This window comes from Vombatus ursinus, unplaced genomic scaffold (assembly GCF_900497805.2).
Source record: "Vombatus ursinus unplaced genomic scaffold, bare-nosed wombat genome assembly UNPS02014449.1, whole genome shotgun sequence".
Lineage (NCBI taxonomy): Eukaryota > Metazoa > Chordata > Mammalia > Diprotodontia > Vombatidae > Vombatus > Vombatus ursinus.
In genome coordinates this window covers 1,515,825-1,542,172 of record NW_020954227.1, presented here as the reverse complement: position 1 = coordinate 1,542,172, position 26,348 = coordinate 1,515,825, and the positions used below count along the sequence as shown (strand labels likewise).

Genomic DNA, 26,348 nt, shown 5'->3' with positions numbered 1-26,348 from the left:
CTGATGAATAGATTTTATTCTACCCCTTCATTTTCTCTCTATTTGTCTCTTTAAATGTTTCTTGCATGTAGTGCATTTTAGGGTTTTGCTTTCATATCCATTCCTCTTTCTTCTTCTTTTGGAATTCAATCCATTCATATTTAGATTTATACTTATGAGTTTGTTTTCTTCTATTATATAATATACATATATATCTATATTATACACAAATATATACCTGTATACACACATGATGTATGTATGTATACAAACAAGTTGACTTCTGTTGAGTACTCTGGTCTAGGTTTCTCTGGTACTCTTAAGGTAGATGTCTAGTTTTTCTGACATTGGCTCCAGCTCCCACTGATGGGACACCCCTAATTCTACTTCTTGCAGCCCGGTTCCATTTAACTACTTAGGATTAGCTTTTATAAAGGAAGATTTATTTGAAATATATGAAAAACAAATATACAAATATCCTCCCAACACCTGGAAGTGAGGGGGGAGATAATCCCCTCTTCCTCAATCTCCTCAATTTGGGGGTGGGGAAGGGGATTAGGTTCACAATTTAGTTCAGTTCCTATACAGTCTCAGTACCAACTTCCAAGTGTAAAATAAATCATTGTACGTAAGTCTCAGGTACTCTCATGTCTTCCCTGCTGGGGCTGGGTGCAACATCCTGCCTGGATTCCTGCCTGCAAAATCACCTTGGCTTGATTCAGGTCCAGGGATTCCAATGCCTTTATCTAAACCAAAAAGGACAAATAAAACACACCTTAAACCTGTTTCATGGAGTCACAGGTCCTACAGGGAAGAGGTAGTTTTTCTCTGAATCCAATCAGTTCATGGTATCTGTGTTGTAGTTGTAATAGGACCTTTCACTCTCATGAATGCTATGATGTGGGAAAGAGAGAGTTTGTTTCCCAGTCTAGTAGTTCTAAAGATACAGCCTGTTATGGCTATGCAGCCAATAGAAAGAAGCTACTCCTACCTATGTTGTAGGAGAATGCAGGATGATTTCCCATGTGGCTGCCATCATGGTAGGTTCTCAGGTGATAAGGCCCTGTTACATATAAAACAAATGCAATGTGATTCGTGTAGTCTCTAACCACTGAAAAATTAGAGAAAGCCTCTTGTAGGAGGTAGCATTTGAGCAAAGCCTTGAAGGGAACTGGGAATTACAATAGGTGAAGTTCAGGAGGGAGAACATTCTAGGAATGAAGGTGATAAAAAGAGCATAGCAAAGAGGCTGGTTTGGAGTAATATATAATCAGGCTGAAATGATAGACTGGAGCCAACTGTGAAGAAGTACTTTGAATGCCACACAAAGGAGTTTCCTAGAGGTAAGAGGCAATAATCATTAAGCACTTTGTGTTCAATACTTCACTAAGATCTGAGGATACAAAAATAGGCAAAAATACATTCAAAGACAAAGAGTAAGTCAGGAGTTTTCTGCTTTTCTCTTAAAATTCTATTTTCAGAATTTCATTTTTCAGTTTTCTATTTCTTCCTGGGCTGAATTTCCCTTTAGAACTTTATTCCATGGGTTTTTCCTACCTATCTTTCCTTGAACCTTTTGAAATCTGCTCTCTCAAGATCCAGGGCATATGTCAGGCTATGCTTGGCTTTCTTCTCTATTACAAGCTAATGTAATAGTTTGTAATGTAATAGTTTTTTTGGTAGGAAGGAACGGTCACCTCTTCCCAAGATTCCCCTTATTTTCACCCCAGCAACCAGTCTTTCCCTATTGGTGAGGCTAAGATTCAGAATAGGATCCTTCTTTGTTGGTTTCTTCACTTGTTTAAAGATTTCCATTAAAGGAAGTTAAAATGTTATTAAGTGCCCTGATTTTGGCAGACAAAGTACTAGCTAATGTTTGGATAATTGAAATTTCTCATCACAATGACAGCATGACAGGCTTGTTATTGGTTTCCTGACCTCATCTATTCCTCATTCTATTCACGTGGTTTGTAGTATGCTCCAATGTCAATATTGACATTAGAATGTGTTTCTCCTTCCTCTTTTCCACCATACTGCCCATGTCTACCCTGGTTCCTGAATTTTCCCAATAAGTATGCCTTAATATATAATGGTAGCCACTACTGTAAGCAGCAAAAAGTCTTACGAAGAATTCCACGAAGCCATTGTTTGAACAAGGAAGAACTTTTATTAATGACCTGGCCAGACTGGGTGTCCCACATGTGGGCACACACGTTGGCACAGATACACAGCTTTTTATTCCCTATTCCCAATTTGAATTTCCCTCCCCTGTGTCCCCATTGGCTGGGGTTACAGCCTATCCAAAGCACCTAATTTCCCTATTATGATCCCTGCCCCTATTTACATCTCCTACTCCCCACAATTCGGGGACCCAGGGCTGTATTTACTTTTGCCCTTATTTAGGTGTAGAAACACCCCTTCTGCTTGAAATGTGGATATCTTAATTTATACCTAACCTCAGAACCAGTTTCCCACTGGTTAGTCTATTCACCCATCAACAGTGTTTTCTTATTCTAATTCATGGCTTCCTATGTTCAACTTCCACCTAATCCTTAGATTGCATTTCTTAGGTTTAGTTGACTTCTTTCATTCCTAATTTTTATTCCACATCCTCCTCAAATTTGGTTCTTATATTATACCTGCATTTGTTTGGCAATGGTGGTTTCTATTAACCTCTGCATTAGTAGGGAGGTTAAAATAGATACTGCCATTCCTTTCCATTTCCCAAACAATGACTCTAACCATCCAGTCAATGAATTAGTTATCCCAGAGTTCTCTGCCAATTCTTCAGCTAAAGTGGTTAGACCTTGCAATGCCTTAGTCCATTTAAGGCATCTCATGCAGCTGTCTAGTGGGTGTTCTGGACATCATCTGGTGAAGTTTTCTGGTCTAAGTGCTGTTCAAGCAGTGTCTAGCAGATTGTCTTCTTGTAGAGACCCTCTTTCTTGTATCCACTCTCCTATAAGATTGATCTTAACACAATTTTAAATTACCTTGACAATAACCAGGTTAAATAATGAAAGTTAACTCAACCCTTATGTCTCCATTATTATACATTCTTACTCCTATTCCCCCATCAAGAGGATGAGATTTCATTAAGAAATTAATAACAGACACCAACACATACATAAATACATTGAATAATCAATTTAAAAACAGTACATATCAAGTAATAAAACAATTCCAATTTCTGGTCATGTACAAATAAATAACCTTTAATTAAAGTGGATGCTTCTTTTAAGGCATTTACAAGATAGACCACAAACCATTCTTCTTTTACATTAACTAACTGTAACAAACTGAGATAGGTAAGACATTAACTAAGTAACAGAATAATATCCTGGTTTCACAATCCTATATATATAGGAATATACTAATAACAGATATCAAGGCTGAATACTTAATTCTAAAATTCTAAGCTAAATAGCACAATCTTATATTTGCATCTTACTTTAATAACATCAGATGTTCCCACATCAAGCTATTATTTAATACATTTGATATCATGCTTACAAAACTTATGATTATAGAAATTGGCCATGCAAGAAGAAGGACATAACTAAAGTAAGGGAACACTGCTTCCCTAACTTCATGTCAATTCCAGGCAAAAGTTATATAATGGCCAACTGCACTGAGCCAGGTTTAAAGTCTGCCAGGTGTCATAGTGGGGAAATTAAGTCAGGAGAATCCTACCTCAGCCCATGCAGAATAGTCATTCTCCTGACTTTCCTATGAGAACATCCTCTGCAGCTCATAGATACAGCTCACAAACCCCCTCACAGGGTTGCCGGCATCATGGGTCAGTAGGTCAGTCAGTTCTTTGATAAACCATACCTGGAATTAGACTCAGAATAAATAGTCCATTAACGGTCCCATAAGATCTTGGATAGCAAATTCCAATCATCATAGTTTCAGGTGTGACTATAATTTCACACTAGTTAGGGAACATCTCTAAAGTGAGCCCTAAGTAGATTACATGCATTCCTACACACGTTCCAGTTCCTGATTAAATAACATCCTGAGTAAAATCAAATTTCCATTAAGGTCATAAGTTGCTACTCTAATAGATTTGCATTTCTGTTTCTCAAGCTTATTTATCCTTCTCTAACCATACTTAATCTGAAAGAATAAGACACTTCCAGGGATTGAATCTTATATGTGTGAGGAGTTCAAACACTAACTCTAACCCTCGCTAGGCCATGGAATGAATTCAGAACAAAACAGCAAGATCTTCCCCACTTACAACTCATTACAGTAATTGCTTTAATATTAATATCTCTGATGCTGTTCCCATTGAGCTGCTGACTCTGACTCTGTTTCTCAGAAAGTACCCATTAAGATCAGTCCAAGGAAACAACAAACCTAGGAAAACAAACTCTAAATTCACAGTAGTTTTTGACATTTGTCATCAATATCAAATTATTACTACAATAAATTAGCTTGCAAATGGAAATTTAGTACGCCTTCTAAAAATCACAGAAAAGATTTTGTAAAACATTTCTTCGTAAAAATATTTCTCCTTCTTAAAAACAGCTTACAATGAATCTTGTTACTATAACAAGCTAAATTAATTACAAGGAGATTTTACATGGTCTTTTCTTTGTACAATTACCAAGTTTCCTTTCACAAAAATACTTTCACAAATACTTGATTTAAACAATAATTCCAAATAGCTTAGTTAACAACTTAACTTTTATAAGTAAGAAGCAAAAAATTTTAGCCGAAACTTCCCTTTTAAATACAGACAAAACTTGGAAGTTCATGATTTCTTAATCACAGTACTTCAAAATGTTACAACACATGATCAGATAGAATGACCTAACAGCTTAACCCATTAATTTTTCTCTTTTTTTCTGATAGTACAATTCTTAATCTAACAACATCTAGATTATAAGAGAAATTTCTATCCTAACATAATATAATTGTTTATAATGATACCTTACATATTACAATGTATTTAAAACTTGAAACAACCCATTGTCAATATAAGATTTTTTCCTCCTAATTCTGTAACAATTTTTATTCCATTCAAGCAAATTCAAACCCAAAGTTGCTGTTTCCCCATAATCACTCAAGTATTGTATGGCAGCTAGTGATTGTGTGGAAATGAACAATATTCTTTTATAGACAATTTTTAAGCATTTCCAGAAGACTGGATGAAAAATTACATTTCCTTGCCTCCTGAGATCAGAACTTTTAGCTTTATTTAAACTTAATAGTCTAAACATTTCTATAAATGTGGCTTTCATGAAGATCACCTGTAGGCAATTAGTAAGCATGGGCTATAAAGGTATGATTTTTCTAACTTTAACTTTTCTGCCATAATTCAACTAATGGGATATGGGCCCAAGTCGAGACATAAGTCCCTCCCCCCTCCCCCCCCCAAAATAATTTGGCTTATCAACTGACCTTTCCTTATCACCTCCACTCAATCTCCCAATTCTTTGTTATCCTAATTGAGTCTATTACTGGGCCGCCAATTACTTCTCATCCTTGATCTTTTTTTTTTAATGGTAATTTTTATTTACTTTTTTGTTTTCAACATTTACTTCCACAAGATTTTGAGTTCCAAATTTTCACCCCATCTCGCCCTTCCCCCCACCCCAAGATGGCAGGCATTCTAAATACTCCTTCCCTTAGTCTGCCTTCCCTTCTATTTCTTTCCCCCTTCTCTTATCCCCTTCCCCTTCAATTTTCCTGTAGGGCAGGATGGATTTCTGTACCCCATTTCCTGTATTTCTTATTTCCCAGTTGCATGTGAAAACATTTTTTTTTAAACATGTGTTTTTAAAACTTGGGTTCCAAATTTTCTCCCTTCCTCCCTCCCCACCCATCCTCATTGATAAGGCAAGCAACTAAATATAGGTTATATATGTGCAGTTATGCAAAACACTTCCATAGTAGACATGCTGTGAAAGACAAACTCTATTTCCCTTAATCCTATCCCACCCACCCATTTATTCTATTCTTTCTTTTGACCCTGCCCCTCCTCAGAAGTATTTCCTTCTGATTACTCCCTTTCCCAATCTGCCCTCCTCTCTATCATTCCCCTACTCTCTTGTCCCCTTCCCTCCCTATTTTCCTGTAGGGTAAGACAGATTTCCACACCCAATTGAGTGTGTATGTTATTCCCTCCTTAAGTCAAATCCTATGAGAATAAGATTCACTCATTCCCTCTCACCTTCCCCGGTTTCCCCTCCACTGTAAGAGCCTTTTCTTTTCTGTTTTTTTTTTTTTGTGGGATAATTTACATCATTCTACCTCTCCCTTTCTCCTTCTCCTAGTATATTCCTCTCTCACCTCTTAATTTTATTCTACAGATATGACCTCTATCTATCTACATCTATATATACATACATCTAATTTTTTTCCCCTCCAACTACCCCAATACTGACAAAGGTTTCATGAGTTACAAATATCATCTTTCCACGCAGGAATGTAAACAGTTCAACCTTAATAAGTCTCTTATGATTTTCTTTGTATTTGAAAATCAAATTTTCTATTCAACTCTGGTCTTTTCATCAAAAATACTTGAAAGTCCTCTATTTCACTGAATGACCATTTTTTCCCCTGCAGGATTATACTCAGTTTTGCTGGGTAGGTGATTTTTGGTTGTAATCCTATCTCCTTTGCTCTCCGGAATATTATATTCCATGCCCTGCGGTCCCTTAATGTAGAAGCAGCTAAATCTTGTGTTAGCCTGATTGTGTTTCCACAATACTTGAACTGTTTCTTTCTGGCTGCTTGTAATATTTTCTCCTTGACCTGGGAACTCTAGAATTTGGCTACAATATTCCTAGGAGTTTTCCTTTGGGGATCTCTTTCAGGTGGTGATCGGTGGATTCTTTCAATTTCTATTTTGCCCTCTGGTTCTAAAATATCAGGGCAGTTTTCCCGGATAATTTCTTGAAAGATGATGTCTAGGCTCTTTTTTTGATCATGGCTTTCAGATAGTCCAGTAATTTTTAAATTCTCTCTCCTGGATCTATTTTCCAGGTCAGTTGTTTTGCCAATGAGATATTTCACATTGTTTTCTAAGTTTTCATTCTTTTGGATTTGTTTTACAGTGTCTTGATTTCTCTTAAAGTCACTAGCTTCCAATTGCTCTATTCTAATTTTTAAGGAAGTATTTTCTTCAGTAATCTTTTGGACTTCTTTTTCCATTTGGCCAATTTTGCTTCTTAGGGCATTCTTCTCCTCATTGGCTTTTTGGACCTCTTTTGCCATTTGGGTTAGGCTATTTTTTAAGGTGTTATTTTCTTCAGTATTTTTTGGGGTCTCCTTTAGCAAGCTGTTGACTTGTTTTTCATGATTTTCTTGCATCACTCTCAGTTTTTCCTCTACTTCTCTTACTTGCTTCTCAAAATCCCTTTTGAGCTCTTCCAAGGCCTGGGACTGATTCATATTTTTCTTGGAGGCTTTGGATGTAGGAGTTTTGGCTTTGTTGTTTTCTTCTGGTTGTATGTTTTGATCTTTGTCACCAAAGTAAGATAATATAGTCTGACTTTTTTGCACTGCTTACTCGTGATCCCAGCCAATTACTTGAGTTTTAAACTCTTTGTTAAGGTAAAAGTCTGCTTCCAATGTGAAGAGTGTACTGTCCCAAGCTTCAGGGATTTGTACAGCTGTTTTCAGAGGTATTTCTAGGGACCTGTAAATTTTCAGTTCTTCCAAGGTGGTATGATAAGGGGTGAGGTGTTTCCTCTCCACAGCCACAACAAGCTCCACCACACCAGCACTCCTCCTTGCCTCAGGACTGCCCTTCAGAACTGTGACCCAGATCCAAGCACCAATAAAGCAAGAGATTCTTGCCTTAGCACTGGCAAAGAGATCCCTGCAATCCCCCTCTGATCAGCCACTTGATTCCTCCTCAGTCTGTGGGCCAGAAGCTCAAGAAACAGTCGCTGCCCTGGGCAGCGCTAGAGACTTGCGGCTGAGACCTAGTTCCTCTCACCACAGTAACAGACTTTTCCCACTGACCTTCCAAGTTGTCTTTGGCATTCCTGGGTTGAGAAGTCTGGAAACCGCCACAGCTGCCCGCGATTCAGTTCTCTGAGGCCTGCTCCAGGGTCGCTGTCTGCGCACCCATGCTGAACTGCGCTCCTCTCCCTGCCCAGCGCGATATACCTTTCTGATCAACCATCCAGGCTGTCTTTGGCTGGAAATTTGTTTCACTCTGTCTTTTTGTGGGTTCTGCTGCTTTAGAATGTGTTTAGAGCCATTTTTTTTAGGTATTTGGAGGGCTTTGGGAGAGAGCTCAAGACAGTCACTGCTTTCTCTCCACCATCTTGGCTCTGCCCCCTCCCATCCCTGATCTTTAGACCCCATTCAACCTCCTAGTCATTCCCTTCAAGATTCTCCCAGGACCCTCCCCCAGTCACCCCATCTTATTCTGTAACTTGAAAGGCATCCTAAAATCCTTTCCATATTATCTTGAACCTGTACCAAAAGAATTGCTTTTGTGTCCCTTATCCTGTGTTCCCCTGGTCCTTTAATATTTTTTTAATTAATTTATTTTGATTTATCAACAATCACTTCCATATACTTTTGAGTTTTAAATTTTTCTCCCCATCCCTTCCTACCTCCCTCCCCAAGATGGTACGCAATCCATATAGGCTATACATATACATTCCTATTAAACATATTTTCATATTAATGATGTTGTAAGTAAGAATTAGAACCAATAGGAGGAACCACCAGAAAGAGGAAACAAAACACAACAGAAGAAAAAAAAATAGCAAATAGTATGCTTCAATCTGCATTCAAACTCCATAGTTCTTTCTTCTTCATGGACAGCATTTTCCATCACGAGGCCTTTGGAGATGTCTTAGATCCTTGTATTGCTGAGAAGGCTTAAGTTTATCAATATTAGTCATTGCACAATGTGGCTGTTATTGTGTACAATGTTCTTCTGGCTCTGCTCACTTCACTTAGCATCAGCCTGTCCTTTAATTTTTAACCTGTGCCCTCATGCCCTATCCTTTAAATCCTTAAACCATAAAGAATTCCCTTTGACCCCTTTATCCTATGTTATAAAATCCTTCTTTGACCTGTCTCTTTAACCCCCATAAAAACTTCTAAACTACATCATCCTTTTGGAACTTCTATATAAGCATAACTCTTCCAAATATCAGGGTCTCTTAAGGTTTTATAATCTAAGAGAACTTTAGAAATACAATACAATTTAGAAACACAAACAATAAATTTCAGATGATATCAATTCCATCTTCAGATTATCACATATAGAAGATATAGAAGTCATTGATCTTATTACTTTTGGTACTTTTTTTTTTTAAAGGCAATTGGGGTTAAGTGACTTGCCCAGGGTCACACAGCTAGTAAGTGTCAAGTGTTTGGTCTGAGGCCAAATTTGAACTCAGGTCCTCCTGACTTCGGGGTCGGTGCTCTATCCACTGCACCACCTAGCTGCCCCACTTTTGGTACTTTTTAACAATTACATTAGAGAGATAATAACGTCACGTCTAACATATACCAGTCATTTTACAATTTGAGAAGTGGGTCCCACTATTATCCCCTTTACAGAACAGTAAGCTGAGGTAAACAAATTTAAATCAAATCAAATCTGGATTTATAATCGTTAATGATAAATATTTAAAAACATTTTTGTTTTTAAATCCAATACTTTGCCCTTTAAAAGGAAGTATTCTCCACAAATTCACATATTCCCTTAAAAAGAAACGTGGCGCCCTGAACAACTTATTTCCTTAAGAGAGCTTCAGGCTGATGCATATAAGCTTTACAAATAGCTTAAATTCACCTGTAATCACTCAGGTTAGCTAGGAGTTTGGCTCAGACAACTGAGGAATTTGAGTCAATGCCAACAGGGTGTGTCAGTTTCCCCCAGGCAGAAAACCTCTAGACTTCCAACAATTAATTGAACAGTCAGGGAAACATTTTAAGATTTTATATAACAATCTCAAATCACAATAACCAGTATCTTTACCATAGTCAAAATTTATGCAAGGTCAGATTTAATAAAGCCTTCCTACAGGTTTATCCTGAAAGGTGGGTGGTCTTCTAACCCTCTGTAACTTAATTGGTTTTCAAATCAAGCTACAAAATTTTCATTTTCAATTTTTCTACCCAAAACAAAATTAAACTTCCTCACACCTTCTTACCATGTTCAAACCATCTGAAGTTGGTATAAAGGCACCCAGATCAACCATCCAGAGACAGAGCTCAGAGCACATGGGCCCACTGCAGACCACCTCACCCCCATCTATTCCCAAACCAATTTTTTTTCATGTATTCGCTTAAATCTTTATTTTTTATTCCTCTTTCCTAATCTTTCAAACCCATTATTCAGACTATCTCCATCTTCCTTCACATTACAAATTAAAAAATTATACTCACCCCACTTTTGGTCCTGCTTCTCTTCCCTCTGTTAGAATCTGGAGGAAATTAATGCCTAACAATTTATAAATCAAGAGAGCTGTATTTCTCCCATACTCTTCACAAAGAGCTTTTATAATGTTAATGCTTAAAAGACAGAAAAACCCTTATTTTTGCAATTTTAAACACAACGCTGTGATATCAGATATAATGGCCAGAGGGATGCAAAGACATTTTTCTAGATTTAACTTATACATAAAGTAAAAACTCTAGCTTTGAGATCAGATTAAACCTGAATTCAAACCCTTAGCTTTTCCTTCTCCCAGCTCCTCACTATCCTGGGCTACATGCTCCAGATCCTTATCAGTAAAAGTTGCTTCCTGCACCTTCCACTAACTTCTGAGAGAGTCTCCCCCTGCTTTCTGATTCCATCACTCATTATCTAACTTTATTCTGGAATCCCAACTTGGCCAGTGTTGGAACCCTCTCCCCTGCAAAAAAAATTTTAATGTCCCACTGAAAGCCTAAGGTGGAAGTTCTTTCCCAAATGTTCTCTTTCTCATTACAGACCTTCATTTTAAATCTTTCACCACAAACATGAAACATTTTACAAACACCCAGAGAGACAGAAACAGCTTGGCAAGACAAAGTCGCACGAATCTAATTTTCTTGTTGGCTTTTTAGGCTTAGTTAGTTTTTAAGATAAAGTAACCTTGACTGGTCAAAAGAACTCCATTGTAGCCAACATAATTTAGGGTTATCTTTAGTTCAGTGACACTAGCATTTATCTTTTTCTTATCCTTCTGTATAGTACAGGTTGTATCTTCCCAGTATTTTAACATCCTCCCTAAGGGACTATCTGGAGGACTGTTCACAGGGGTCTCTTTATTTCCTCATGGTTTCCCTTGCACCTTTGCTTATTCCTCATCTTACTCATTTGTCCAAGACCTCTCGTGCTCTGGTGTGCTTTCACTTTGTCCTTCTCCAGCTGCACCCCTTGTGGGATCGGCAGAGCTGCAGATATGGGCTCCACACTCACTTCGTACTCCCCAAGTACATTTCAGTCACACAGACACTCAGTATCTGGACCCCAGAAAGATATACTTAACCACCAAGGTAATACCTTGGTCTGTGCACAGAGTTGCCTGGTTGCCTTGTGCCTATTTTCCCTTTTCCCTTCTTGTTCCTGGTTCAGCAATGGCCTCACTCATTAACTTGGTCCTTGGATCTTGAATAGTCCATGAGCTGGGACACCCGCTGAAGATACACTGGACCGTTGAAATCAATGGGATGCGTCTTCCCATCCTTTGGCGATGGCCACCACTCACTCATGATGTCAGGATCCCGGATAATCCCTCATTTGTAAGCAGCAAAAAGTCTTATCAAGAATTCCACGAAGCCATTGTTTGAACCAGAAAGAACTTTTGTTAATGACCTGGCCAGACTGGGTGTCCTATGTATCCCAGCTTTTTATTCCCTATTCCTGATTTCAATTTCCCTCCTCTGTTTCCCCATTGGCTGGTTACTATAGAGGTTACAGCCTGTCCGAAGCACCTAATTTCCCTATTATGCTCCCCACCCCTGTTTACATCTCCCACTCCCCACAATTTGTGGACCCAGGTCTGTATTTACTTTTGCCCTTATTTGGGTGTGGAAACACCCTTTTTGCTTGGTATGTGGATATGTTAACCTATACCTAACCTCAGAACTGGTTTTCAGCTGGTTAGTCAATTCACCCAATAGTTTTTCTTATTCTAATTTATGGCTTCCTTTGTTCAGCTTCCACCTAACCCTTAGATTCCATTTCTTAGGCTTCAGGGGACTTTTGTGGAAATGAAAACTAGCTATTTCACACACTACTTTATCCCCCCCTCCCCAATCTCTATACTATTTCTTTCAAATAAGTTACATGGATGACACATTTCTGCCATGTATCTCATCCCATTGACTCTCAGTGATAAGGTCGTTTTCCTTAGGATCTCTAGTTTCTCATGTTTGTTACTGAAGCTTTGGGTATTAGCACATAGAAATTTCCAGCTAGATGGGTCAGTGAATAGAATGCTGGGCCTAGAGTCAGGAAGACCTGAATTCAAATCTTACCTCAGATATGTACAATTGTGTGACCCTGGACAAGTCACTTAACCCTGTTTGCCTCCATTTCTTCATCTGTGAAATGAACTGAAGAAGGAAATGGCAAACTGCTCCAGTATATTTGCCAAAAAAACCTCAAATTGGGTCCAAAGAGTTGGGCATGACTAACGACAAAAATTTTCATGGCTTTTGTCTCCAAGAACTTTTGAGTGACTCAGCAGGTATTTTTTCTACTTTTTGGTGCTTATACAAAGGGCTGTGATCCAGAAATCCAAATCCCATTCTCAGCTTCACTCTTCCATAATCACTTGCCTTGAATGGGCAGCAGAAAACAGCATCCTTACCCTTATGGTCATCGATTTCTTGCCTAAGACTTCATAATAATTGATAACGCTGTTCAGGTTACTTCTGGCACTATACTCACACGAATCATCAATAATTTTTAGGAAGTTCTTGCAGCAGTCTAAGCAAGTGGTAAAGGAGGGCCTCTATTAGGATTGGAATGGAGAAAATAGGACTGAATGTGAAAGATATTGTACAAATAGAATTCAATTGATCATATGTGAGAGGTGAGGGAGAATAAAGGGTCAAAAGTAACATTAAGGTTTGAAACTTAGGAAATTAGGTCATATGGCATTGACAAAAATAGCAACATCAGAGAGCAGGTTGCAGGAGAAAAATAAAATAGGCTCTAGTCTGCTCTTTACCAGATTTTCCATTTCAGTCCCAGAACTCTAAAGAAATTTTTTCCTCTGAAATATCAACTTTTCTGTAATATATCCAAATAATTCATTAACAACTTTTACCTGCCATTTTGCTACTAAGTCCAAGGGCAAAAATAGGTTAAGTGAAATTAGGAGTTGAGGAGGGAGTAATTTATAATCTCTGGCACTAGAAATGATATAGAAAGCTAAACTCAGGGGTCTATAGAAAAAAAGGAGACAAAGAAGGAGCTATCCCAGGATCAAAGTTATCTTCAGGCTCCACTTACACAAGTAACTTACACCTCACCTTTTGTGATTAAGACCACAGGATGAGACTGATTTATGTTCTCATTATCTCGATGGCATTCAGGTCAGGTCATAAAGCTCGCTTGTGGCTTAGCATTGAAGGTATTTAATCCTGCCAAGAAGATTGGGAAGGAGGATAGGAAAAACTGGATTTCCTGCTCTTAGCCAATGATATGTGTCCTTGGAATCCCAAGACAGAACTTTGAATGCCATTTTCCCACAGAAACATTGTTATGTATGTGGTGGTTAGGATTTATAATATTATTAGTATGCTACTATACTTCAGAAATATAGTCCAAAGGTCATCCACCTCTTTAGAGATGAGGAAACAGGCAAACAGAGGTTATGTGACTTTCCCATGGTCACACAGCTAGTAAGTGTCTGAAGCCAGATCTGAACTGACTCCAGGCTCAGAACTCTACCCATTTACTTAATTCACTAATTCAACAACTGTGCCGGTCGCGCCGTGCACTCTCCTCCTATAAGGAGCAGGCTGCCAAGGTCATACTACTTACCAGTCTTCGGTGCCCACCCGGATAAACACAGAGACGAGCCAATCAGGAGGTGCAAACACTCGAGCTTTATTCAGAGGCCATCACAGCAAGGCCAAGCAGGAAGGCCAGAGCAAGAGAGCAGGAGCAAAAGAGAGCGCGAGCTCCGATCTCTACTGTTCCTTAAGTACCTACTTAGCCCCTCCTCCTCAGCCCACCTACTAGTCATTGATTGTAGGATCAGATACCGGAAGGGGATGTCTGGGTTTAGTGTTGCACCAAGGGAGAGGACGTGGCGCAGGAAGTCAGGCCCAGATACCGGGAGGAGGCGTCTGGGGTCAGTGCTACACAAAGGGAAAGTACGTGACCCAGGAAGTCAGGAAGGACACAGGAAGGAGGCGTCTGGGGTTAGCGTTGTACCTAGGGAGGGGGCTAGACAAAGGGAGCTCGTTCTCTGCCGTCCCACTGCCACGTGGCACAGCCCCCTGCCTCAGGAGCACGTGCTCCAGCTACTTCCTTGTATCCTGTTCCTTCCCCAGCTTATCACAGCTCCACATAGCACTGCCCACTGCCTCAGGAGTGTGAGCTCCGGTTACTTCCTAATACCCAGTTCCCACCCCAAGTTGCCTCAACCCCCACTTGGCAGTAGCCAACATCAGACAATCCCTCACAAACAACTATCTGAATGATTGTTGAAATTTGGTTTATCTCTACATGGTTATAGGTTGGGCAGAAAGAGTGCTAAGATATTTCAAGCTAAGTGAATAGCATAAATTTGTTGGGAAAACTTGGGCCCTGTTCAGCAAGTTTGACTGAAATAAAGTGGACTAATGACTAACATTTACATACTATATTAAGGCTTACAAAACACATTCCTCACAACAGCCTTCTGAGTGTAAGCATTATTATTTCCATTTTCCAGGTGAGGAAACAGGCCCAACCAATTTTAATGATTTGATCAAGATTTCAAACCTAGGAGGTATTGAGGATTTGACCTCAGTTTTCCTAATGGTAGGAACCAAGCCATGTCATGAGGTAATGAAGGCCCAAATTATGGTGGTGATGATGCAAATAGCTACAGTAATATAAATCTAGAAATATAAATGATCTTACAGAAAGTATATCATAATTCATACTAACTTCAATATTTCAAAAGATCTGTGATTGCATAGGCATAAGAACCTCACCTCCAGCATAAACATGTCTACTACTACACCAAACTATTTTCAGCTTGGTAGGTCGTGCCTGAGTTTGAGCAGTTTTCCCTTAACCTTTCATGCCATAATAAATCACCAGCAAACTAATTTGTAATAGCTGGAGATAACATTAATAATGGAGAAATGGAACAAATTCTTCACAAATTGCCTCAACTATAAATATATATGAAGAGGAGGAAACAACTAACAATATTACCAAGTTTAACTTTCGTAACTAGTCAACAGAATAGCAAAGATTATCCCATCAACATCTGAATAGTTTTATATGGGTAATGGCTATGTCTTGGGCTAAATAAAGACCGACTATTGTCAAGGAGAGAGAACAACAATTGGTTATGTTCATGACTTGGTTTTTGCTTATACTCTTAGTATCACAATTTATTATTCATAAGCATTTTTGGCCTAGATTATCAGTTATCTAATGAAAGCACCTAATAACTTTAGTGTCTTATAATAAAATGACTTCATGAGATCAAATTTCTAAAAGTTCAAAGAAAAGATGGGCATGAAGCCCATGGTCTGAGATTCCTAAAAGGGAAGTTGGATCAAGAAAGATTTCTAAGAAAAATTCTGATGATACAGTTAATAATTATTCTGATCAAGAAAAGGGAAAGGAGGGGCAGCTAGGTGGCACAGTGGATGGAGCACCGGCCTTGGAGTCGGGAGGACCTGAGTTCAAATCTGGCCTCAGACCAAACATTTGACACTTACTAGCTGTGTGACCCTGGGCAAGTCACTTAACCCCAATTGCCTAAAAATTAAGAAAAAAAAAAAGGGAGAGGAGTCTAAAGTAACCAATATAGCTACCTGGGGATTGTCTGCTAAGATTTGCTATTAAAAAGTCCTGCTCAAAGTCTGGAAGCAAGGTCATACAATAGAGGATGAATACAAAAGAGAAGCTGGTCCTGTAAGAACATCAAGAAGGCTAAAGCCAAGTATGATCTGGGACATCTGAAAAATGTTAAGGATAACAAAAGGGTCTTTTAAAAAAATCTTTGATGGGAACAATTCATTCCTTACTGAAATGAATGTGAAAATGGTTGAGACAACTGAGAGAAAAAAGAACTATTTAATTCCTATTTTGCTTCTGGGTTATCCATCATGGAAAAAGACCCTGAATCTTTAAAGTGTAGGCAGAACAACTTGAGGGAATTAAATGTAAGAAAAGTGAAGAAATGGTAAGAGAAATCTTAGCTACCTTCAACAAATTCAAGTCACGTGACAGACAAATGACATTCCAGAATACTGAAAGAATGCAAATGATTGTTGAACTACTGTTGATGATCTCTGAGGAATGAAACATGCCACAAGATTAGGCATACATGAGCACCCTAATTTTCAAAAAAGTGATTTCCATAATTATAGGCTGGTGACCTTGACTTGAATCCTTGGTAAAATTCTATATCATTTAAAGATATGATTTGTGTGCACTCAGGCATAAATTTAACTTCATCTTTCTTTCTTTCTTTTTTTTTTTTGACTGGACTACTTAACAAAGGACTAAGGAAACATTACAGAAACTGTTCCGCAACTTACAGTCTTAGATGTATCAGAAGATGAATTCAAATTCAGGTTTTTCAGACTCTAAGGCCGACTCTATCTACTATGCCATGTTTTCTCTCTTAGAGAAGAAAAATATATGCAAATAACTTCAATGTTAGGAGTATGAAAGAAATAGTAGAGATATGCAAAATTATGGAAAAAACACTTCTGTCTGGGATGGTCTGACATGGCATCACAGAGAAGGTGACATACAAGCTTGGTCCTAAAAAACAGGAAGAGTTTCAATAAGTAAAGATGGTAGGGAGAGGGGCTAACAAACAAAGACATGGATATAGAAATGAGTATTTGGGGAAGAGCAAGTAATTCAAATTTACTAGGGTGTAGGGTATGCATACAAAGCAGTGGAGAGATAAAGGTGGATGCTCTTGTGGTCAGGCTATAGAGAGCCTTAAATGCCAGACTTAATTATGTAAGTAACTGAAACTCACTACAAATGTTTAAATAGGATAGATGTGATAAAATAAGTATCTAACAGTCTAGAAGCAAGGAGACCAGTTAGAAGGTTATGCAGTAGACACCTTAACAGGCTATGCTGCAATTGCAGAATAATGAAGGTATGACCTTCATAAGGACCTGAATTATGGAAGTATAAATATAATATAATATGAAATACAAAAGAAAGGAAGGAGAAGACAGACAATGCAAAAGAAGAATCAAGATAGAAAGCATGAAGGAATCAGAAGAGTCCAAGATGTCTAGAGTTTAATGTTCGTTAAAGGGAGAATGGTAGAGCTATAAGCATATGACAAGCTTAAAGCTAAATAAGATGATCTTTTCCTTAAGCTATTCCCTTTCATTTAAACTTCAATGAAAAAAATGAAACTCCAAGTATTACAGGGAAAAAGAACGTCATTACTTGGCTATTCATTTACACTGACAGAATTTGTATTACTGACTATTGCTTTGTGGTGACTGATACCTGATATTTTTGTTAAAAGTTTGTTTTTAATAAATGAAATAAAAAGAGATTCCCAGGTCAAATGGTTGAGTTCTTAACAGTGGAATATTTTTGCCATGGCATTCTGGAATTTTGGTGACAGACTGCCACCAAAGCAAAAGGTAATACTAACAACCAGATATTCTTCTTCAGAAAAGGTAAAAGTTCATTTTTGATAAACATAACAACAGAAAACCAATGTTAAGTGAAAGAATTTGCTTTTATTTAAAATAAAATGCATTTATACAGTTTTTGAACAATAGGATGTTGAACGATACTGGTAATCCACTTCTTGGCTCTTTTTTGGCTTATGTGGGATTTGGAAATCTCTAACTAGCATCAGTGCAGACTGCAAGAGTGCAACAGGCTAGAAATGCCAAGTTCTGACATTAGAGTGAAGGACATTGTGGCATAATCATTACTAGTTATAATAAAATCATACTTAATTTAGTAGAGATAAAAAATGCATTGTTATAATTACTTTCTACCAAATTGATATACACAGTTTTAAAAGCATATAATTAATGGTGATACTTTAAATCTAAGCCATTTGCCCTGGCTGATCAGTGATACTAGTTTTAAAAAACTGTACAATTTTATAAAATTTGTGTTTGTACATTAGTTATACAAAATGCATACTTCATAGACCTTTACTTCATGTTATAATGCAAAAGTTGCATATTATAGGCAGATAGTGAATATGCTGGTGAATACTGCAAATATTTCATACAATATGGTATAAGAGTAAAAATAAAAACACAAATGAATGGAAAAGGATAAGAGAGATAAAATAGGTATAACAGAGTTAACATTATCATCCTTCAAGTTCAAACACAATGACTCTTCCAAAATTTCAGGCCATTCAGGTAGCGATAAAATAAAGTCTAAAACACGCTACTTCTAAATATGAGGCCAAATTTACATATACAATAAAACACATGAGTTAAACATGATAAATAGTCTTCATATAGTTTAAGCCCGGATGGCATTATAGTAAATGGTTTGTATTTCTTAAAATTTGGCTAGCTTAAATCGATCAAATTTAATTTCTGATCTTCTCATCACCTTGAGTTTTACAGCTATAAGCAGGTTTGTCACATACTGTTGTCCATATATAGTAGCATGATTGTAGATTAATGGGTGTGGCTTTTAGTGTACATATTAAGTTCTGATAATTAATCTTCTGATAAGGTTAAAAAACTTTTCATGATAAGAGATACATTTCAAGCTTACTTTAATAAGCAGCATATTTCAAATAACAGCTTTTAAAGTTAAATATTGATAATGGCTATGAGGTTTCATTATACAATACATTCAACTCACACCCAACCACTTGTAAGTTTGTAGAACATCTCTTCATCTAAACTTTCATTTTGGTCTTTGGCACGCGTTGAGAGGAATATGTAGCCTCCAATGAACTCATGAACTACTTTACAATCCACCTCAGTACAAATGAAAGACAATCGCACTTCATCAGCAAACTCTACTGTAACCTAGAACAAAAGGTAAAAAAGGCTTAAATAGCTTTGTAGTATTCAAATAAAGCTATTCATTAATTCCATTATTTTCTATTAATGGAATTTTCCTTTAATTCTAGCAGCATCTTGATTTATCTTTCCTAATCTGTCTTGACTACAGCCACCCATGTCAGATGGCTTTATTTGGTTGATGCTAAGAAAATTTATATTAAATATTTACAGTCAGTGGTACTCAAAATACTTACTATTTTAAAAAATTCTAATGCCTTTCAGTCATATAGGTTGCTGTTCACTAAATAAATCTTGCTCCTCTCCATTTAATCTTTTCATGTTCTCGGAAAAAAATGAATGCAAAAACATTTAGGTCATGAAGTTACAGCTTTCCCAGTCTCTGAATCTAATCTGGTGATTCAATTAATGAGAAAGTCTCTTGAAGTCTTGGGAGAAAATCTACTTCCTGTGTTTCATTTGACATTTGCTTTAGAAATTTAACCTTTAAGTGTCAGAAACTTTAATATCCTAGAAATGAAAACTATAGAATGGGCATTGCTAAGGATTTATAAGAAATCATACCATGACATTGAAGGATATTACTACTCTGAAACAAACTTTTCAAATTGTGTTTTTACATAACTTTACTATAGCTTGTTAAAGACTAATGAATTCTGTTCATTTTAAAATACAAATGGACCCCAATATCAAATGACTCAGAGTATAGTGTTTATGATGTTTATCTTTACCCATTAAAATGGATAGGAAGAGGACTTGGACCTATGATTTCACTGCTATAAGAACTCCCAGGTGAGGAAACTCCCTCTACCAACACAGGTTGGTACTTTCTCTTCAATTTATATTTTTACAGTCGCCTAGAGCTGTGGTGTCAAACTCAAAAGAAAAGGGGGCCACTAATCCATAAATAAGAATCCCTGTAGCCTGTATATTGACTTAGTTTTAAAATGTAATATTATCTAAGTTTTATAGCATTTTTATTTTGTTAAATATTTCCCAGTTACATTTTAATTTGTTTTGGATCACACTCAGGAGTGTTGTGGGTCTCATGAAGCTTGTGAATCACATGTTTCATAAATCTGGCCTGTAGTAAAGAGAATTTAAGTGACTTGCTTAGGGTCACACAGCCAGAGTATGGCAGAACTTGAACCTAGGCCTTTCTGTCTTTGAGGCGTCTATATTTGGTATCATTTGACATTGGAGTGTATTCACATTTAAAGATAAACAGAGGTCCTAAGTCTTGAACAATGCCACACTGCTTTTCCTTTATAATAAAAAAGAACTGAGGTTTATACATTTAATGATATTACAGTAGCAGTGATGAGCCTTTAACAATCTTTTATACTTTACTCCAATTTCCAGTAAAAGGACTACATAGATAAGAAAAAAAATTTACTTACCATTTTTATTTCCCAGTTCACATTCCACTGTTTCATGTTGCTGAATCTCCATGTTTTAATTGCATCTCCAGTGCTGGCATCCATCCGAATCAGTCTATTATAGGCAATGCCAATCAGTTCTTCTTTCTTGCCCCCTTGAAACCTACAACATTTATTCATATAAGCCAAAGATACCCACACAAAATATCTTATTTTCAGTTACTCAGTAGGCTTAAATAGGTGGACATACTACTAATTTAATAACTCTGAAGTGTATATTTTGTTTTTATAGGAGTAAAGCAGAAATCCCATTGAATACAGTGAATTTCTATTTTTTCTGTATACATAAGCTCTGTAAAAGTCACAGAAACACTACATTTTAATGTGGCTTAAGGTTTATTATTAATCATGGTGTGTATCTAAGCAGGAATATCATATTGGTTAAATTTCTTAATACCATGATTAGCAGAAGACATAGAATTCAATTTAACAAGTATTTATTAAGTGCATTCTATGTCAGGCACTATGCTAGGTGATTGGGATATACTAAGACAAAAAAACTCCAAAACAAACAGACCCTGTCCTCAATACAAACAGGAAAGTTAGGAGGAGGTTTTGGGGGAAATTTGGGCCTTTTGAGATGTCCAACTGTCAGCTGGTGATGTGGGTTTAGAGGTTAGGAGGGAGACAAAACTGGCTATGTGCATAAACTTAGTAGTAATCTGCATAAAAGTGATAGTTGAACCCATGGGAACTGATGAGACCACCAAGAGAGTGAGTCAACAAAAACTTATTTTTAAAAAATTTAGTATTTCATTTTCCCAGTTACTTGTAAAAACAATTTTTAACATTCATTTAAAAAAAAATTTGAGTTCCAAATCCTCTCCCTTCCTCCCTTTTCTGCTCCTCCCCAACTGAGGTAAGCAATTTGATATAGGTTATAAATGTGCAGTCATACAAAACATATTTAGATGTTATCATGTAAAAGAAAACATTGACCAAAAAACCCCAAGAAAAATAAAGAAAGTAAAGAAAAAGTATGCTTCAATCTGGTCCATCAGTTCTTTCTTCGCAAATGGATAGCATTTTTCATATAAGTCTTTCCAGGTTTTTCTGAAACCATCCTGTTTTAATTTTTATATCACACTAGTGTTCCATCACAATCATACTTGTGAACTACTTGTTCAGTCATTCCCCAATTGATGGACATCCCCTCAACTTCCAATTCTTTGCCACCACTAAAAAAGCTGTTATAAATATTTTTGTACGTATGAGTCCTTTTCCTTTTTATTTTTTATCTCTTTGGATACAGACCTAGAGTGGTATTGCTTGGTCAAACGATATACATGGTTTTATAGTCCTTTGAGCATAGTTCCAAATTGTTCTCCAGAATGGTTGAATCAGTATATCACTTCACTAATAGTGCATTAGTGTATCAATTTTCCCATATCCCTTCCAACATTTGCCATTTTTCTTTTCTGTCATATTAGCCAATCTGATAGGCGTGGGATGGTCGCTCATAGCTGTTTTAATTTGCATTTCTTTAATTAATATTGATTTTGAGTATTTTTTTCATATGGCTATAACTTTGTTTACTTTGTGTGAAAACTACCTGGTCATATCATTTGATCATTTATCAACTGGGGAATGGCTCTAATCTTTATAAATTTGAATTTGTTCTCTATATATATATGAGAAATAAGGCCTTTATCAGTGATACCTGCTCTAAATTTTTTTCACAATTATGATGATTGTGTGTTTCCCTCCATCCTATCCCCCCTATTCTCTTTTTCCTTTCACCCTGTCTGTCCTCAAAAATATTCTGCTTCTGACTACCATCTCCCCCAACCCATGCTCCCTTCTATCAGCACCCACGCCCTTTCTATTGTCCTGTAGATTAAGACAGATTTCTATACCCAACTGAGTATGGTGTGTTACTTCTTCTTTGAGACAATTCTGATGAGGGTAAGGTTCACGCACTCCCCTCACCTCTCCATCTTCCCCTCCACTGCAAAAGCTCTTTTGCACCTCTTTAATGTCAGATAATTTACCCCATTCTACCTCTCTTTTCCTTCTCCCAGTGCATTCCTTTTTCTCACATCTTAATTTTATTTTTTATATAATTATCTCATCATATTCAATTCACACCTGTGTCCTATTTATGTACAGTCCTTCTAACAAGTTACAAGTATCATCTTCCCAGGTAGGAATGTAAATAAAAAAGTTTAACCTCATGGAATTCCTTATAATTTCTCTTTCTTGTTTACCTTTTCATGCTTCTCTTGAGTCTTGTATTTATTTGAAAGTCAGATTTTCTATTCAGCTCTGGTCTTTTCATCAGGAATGCTTGAAAATTCTGTTTCACTGAATGTCCATTTTTTTCCCCCGAAAGGATACTTAGTTTTGCTGGGTAGATGATTCTTAATTGTAATCCTAGCTCCTTTGCCCTCTGGAATATCATATTCCAAGACCTCTGATCTCTTAATGTAGAAACTGCAAAATCTTGTGTTATCCTGACTGTGGCTCCATAATATCGGAACTGTTTCTTTCTGGCTAAAATATTTTCTCCTTGTCCTGGGAGTTCTGGAATTTGGCTGTAATATTCCTGGAAGTTTTCATTTTGGGATCTCTTTGAGGAGGTAGGTGATTGGTGGATTCTTTCAATTTCTATTTTACCCTCTGTTCTAGAAAATCAGGGCAGTTGAAAGATGATATCTAGACTCTTTTTTTGATCATGGCTTTCAGGTAGTACAATAATTCTTAAATTATCTCTCCAGGATGTATTTTCTAGGTCAGTTGTTTTTCACATGAGATATTTCACATTTTCTTCTATTTTTTCATTCTTTTGATTTTGTTTCTTGATGTCTCATAGTCATTAGCTTCTACTTGCCCAATTCTAAGTTTTAAGAAATTATTTTCTTCAGTGAGCTTTCCAAGGCATTCTTCTCTGCCTTGTATTTTTGTGCATCTCTGCCCCTAGTGCTAGTAAAGTGCCAGCCTTCTAACCAGTTGTTTACTGCCTTTCCCACCCCTCCACCCTACCCCCCTGTAATTGCTCACAAGGCCTACTGCTGGTTTGCTGGGGTGCTGTCTACACCGATCTTCCTAATGACCTTTTAAGTTGTCTTGGGCTGGAAAACTGATTCACTCTGTCCTTTTGTGACTGCCACTCCAGAATTTGTTTTGAGGCATTATTTAAAGTTGTTCAGAGGGGTTTTTGGGGGGAACTCTGGTGAGTCCCTGCCTTTCCTCCAGCATCTTGGCCTCTCCCTCCAATAAATATTTAATGAGTGTCTAGAATATGTCAAGTACTGTGCTAAGTGCTAGGGATACAAAAAAAGGGCAAAGAACAGCTGTTACCCTAGAGGAGCTCACAATCCAATGCGGGAGAGATGCAAACAACTACGTGTATAAACAAGCTAAATACAATTAGAGATAATAGTTGAATACAAGGAAGCTGATGAGATCAGAGAGAATACGTGGAGAAAAAAAAAAGAACCCTGGTGGAAAACTGGTACAACCACACAAAACTCCCATGATCCTACCATTCCTCTAGCTATTATCCTATTATCTTTCTTATCCTTCTCAGTTGGACTCTTTAAGAAAGTTATTTACACTAGGAGAACCATACTACACTTTACTTCTTCCTCTCTTACTTGCTTCTAATCCTTTAGCAATCCTGATTTTTGCCTCATTGTTCAACTGAAACTGCTCTCTCCAAAGTTCCCAATGATTTTTTATTATCATTTGGTTTTGATTTCACCTAAATATCCCCCTATGTTTTTCCTCTCCCTGTCTCATAGAGCCATCTTGTACAACAAAGAATTAAAAAAAAAAAAATAGAAAATGAGGAAGAGAAAAAACAATGAACAAAAATGATCAATATATTGAAAAATATGAAAAAATATGCAATCTTTCATACCGGAAGACTTCCAATCCATGCAAAGGGGTAGGTGGAGTTATTTTCTGATTTCTTTTTATTTTTTTATTAATTTACTTTGATTTATCAACAATCACTTGCATATGCTTTTAAGTTTAAAATTTTTCTCCCCCTTCCTCCCCACTACCCTTCCCAAGACAGCACACAATCTGATATAGGCTATACTATACATTCCTATTAAAGATATTTTCATATTAGTGATGTGGTAAGTAAAAATTAGAACCAACAGGAGGAACCACCAGAAAGAGGAAACAAAATTCAACAGAAGAGAAAAAAATGAGCAATTCAACTTCCATAGTTCTTTCTTTGGATGTGGATAGCATTTTCTATTACAAGGCCTTTGAAGATGTCTTAGATCCTTATATTGCTGGGAAGCGCTAAGTTTAGTCATTGCACAATGTGGCTGTTATTGTGTACAACGTTCTTGTGGTTCTGCTCACTTCACTCAGCATCAGACCATACAAGTCTTTCCAGGTTTTTCTGTCTGATTTCTTTTGGGTCATGATTGTTCTTTGTAATTTTGCAACACTTCCTTTCAATTCTTTTCGGCTTGTTCTTTCCATTTACATCATTTGCCCTGCATATATTCTTTTCTTGGCTCTGCTTACTTCACTCTGCATCAATTCATGCAAGTCTTGATTTTCTGTATTCATCCATATTCCCTGCTTTTTACAGCATGGCTTTTTTTTTTTTTTTACATTCATGTACCACAATTTGTTTAGCCATCCCCTAAATGACTGGCATCTATTTTGTTTCCAGTTTTTTGCTACTATAAAAAAATGTTCTTATAAATATTCTGGTGTATATGGGAACTTTCTATGTCATTAAATATATCCCTGGGATATATTTCTAGCAGTTAGAATCTCTGAAAGTATATGGATATTTCAGTCATTTTATTTGCATGTTTCCAAAAATGGATGTACTAATTCACAGAACCAATGATCCTGTAATCATCAGATCTAATGAGTTTTCCTCATCCTTTATCTTTCTTGAATCCCCTGCCATTTTTGAAACTGTTGCTTCCCTTCTTTATCAGAGTTCTCTCTCCTCTTTAAGTTTTTGTGACACTGTTTGCTTCTGGTTCTCCTTCTACTTGCTGCTCCTCAATTTCCTTTGCTCAACTGGCATTCATATCACATCTACTAACCATGAGTGTCCCTCTGTCCTGAGCCTTCTCTTTTCCCTCTATCTCACTTGATCACTGCATCAGTCCTCATGAGTTCAATTATCATCTCTCTAATGTTTCTAAGTCACATCACTAACTAGGCATCTCAAATTCAATAGTGAAAACAGAACTCATTATCTTTCCCTTCAAACCTTCACCTCTTCTGAACTTTCTTATTACTGTTGAGAATACCACAATCCTCACAGTTACCCAGGCTTGCAACCTTAATGTCATCCTTGACTTCTTGTCCTCACTCATCCCATATAGCCAATATGTTAAGTCAATACTCTCTTCTCGTCCTTTTCTGTATATGTCCCCTTCTCTCCACTTACATAACTATTACTGTGGAGTAGTAGGCTCAGAAGCCTTCAATAATGCAACAGGCATCTAACCAATCTCCCTGTATCAAGTCTCTCCCCCTTTAGAACTTCTTAGGAGACTGGGTCTTTGGATTTCTTTGTACACTGTGCCTGATACATATTAAGCATCTAATAAATGTTTGTGGACCTGACTGTTATGGGGGGTGTGGGTGGGATGGAGAAAGGAGAGTGAGGAGTGGTCAGAAATGTAGGAGAACCAAAAGAGAGCAGTGTTATGAAAACCCAGGGAGAAGGTGGTCAACATTGTTAACTCTTGCAGAGAAATAAAGAAGCATAAGAACTAAGTAAAAGCCATCAAAGTTAGCATTCACAAGATTATTGGTTACCCTAGAAAGAGAAGTTTCAGTTGAAAGTTT

General features: G+C 37.1%; 1 protein-coding gene across 2 annotated transcripts in view; it reads right to left on the bottom strand.

Moving 5' to 3' along the window:
- Nucleotides 1-17,842: 17,842 nt before the first annotated feature.
- FERMT2 (fermitin family member 2) overlaps nt 17,843-26,348 on the bottom strand; it is a 136,413-nt gene continuing 127,907 nt past the window's right edge. For both annotated transcript variants that reach the window (XM_027861125.1, XM_027861126.1), the window contains 2 exons: nt 20,529-20,670; nt 17,843-19,134 (listed from right to left, as the gene is read on the bottom strand). In XM_027861125.1, the coding sequence (XP_027716926.1) occupies nt 18,961-19,134; nt 20,529-20,670 (316 nt within the window). In that variant the 3' untranslated portion in view covers nt 17,843-18,960. The remainder of the gene's footprint in view (nt 19,135-20,528; nt 20,671-26,348) is intronic.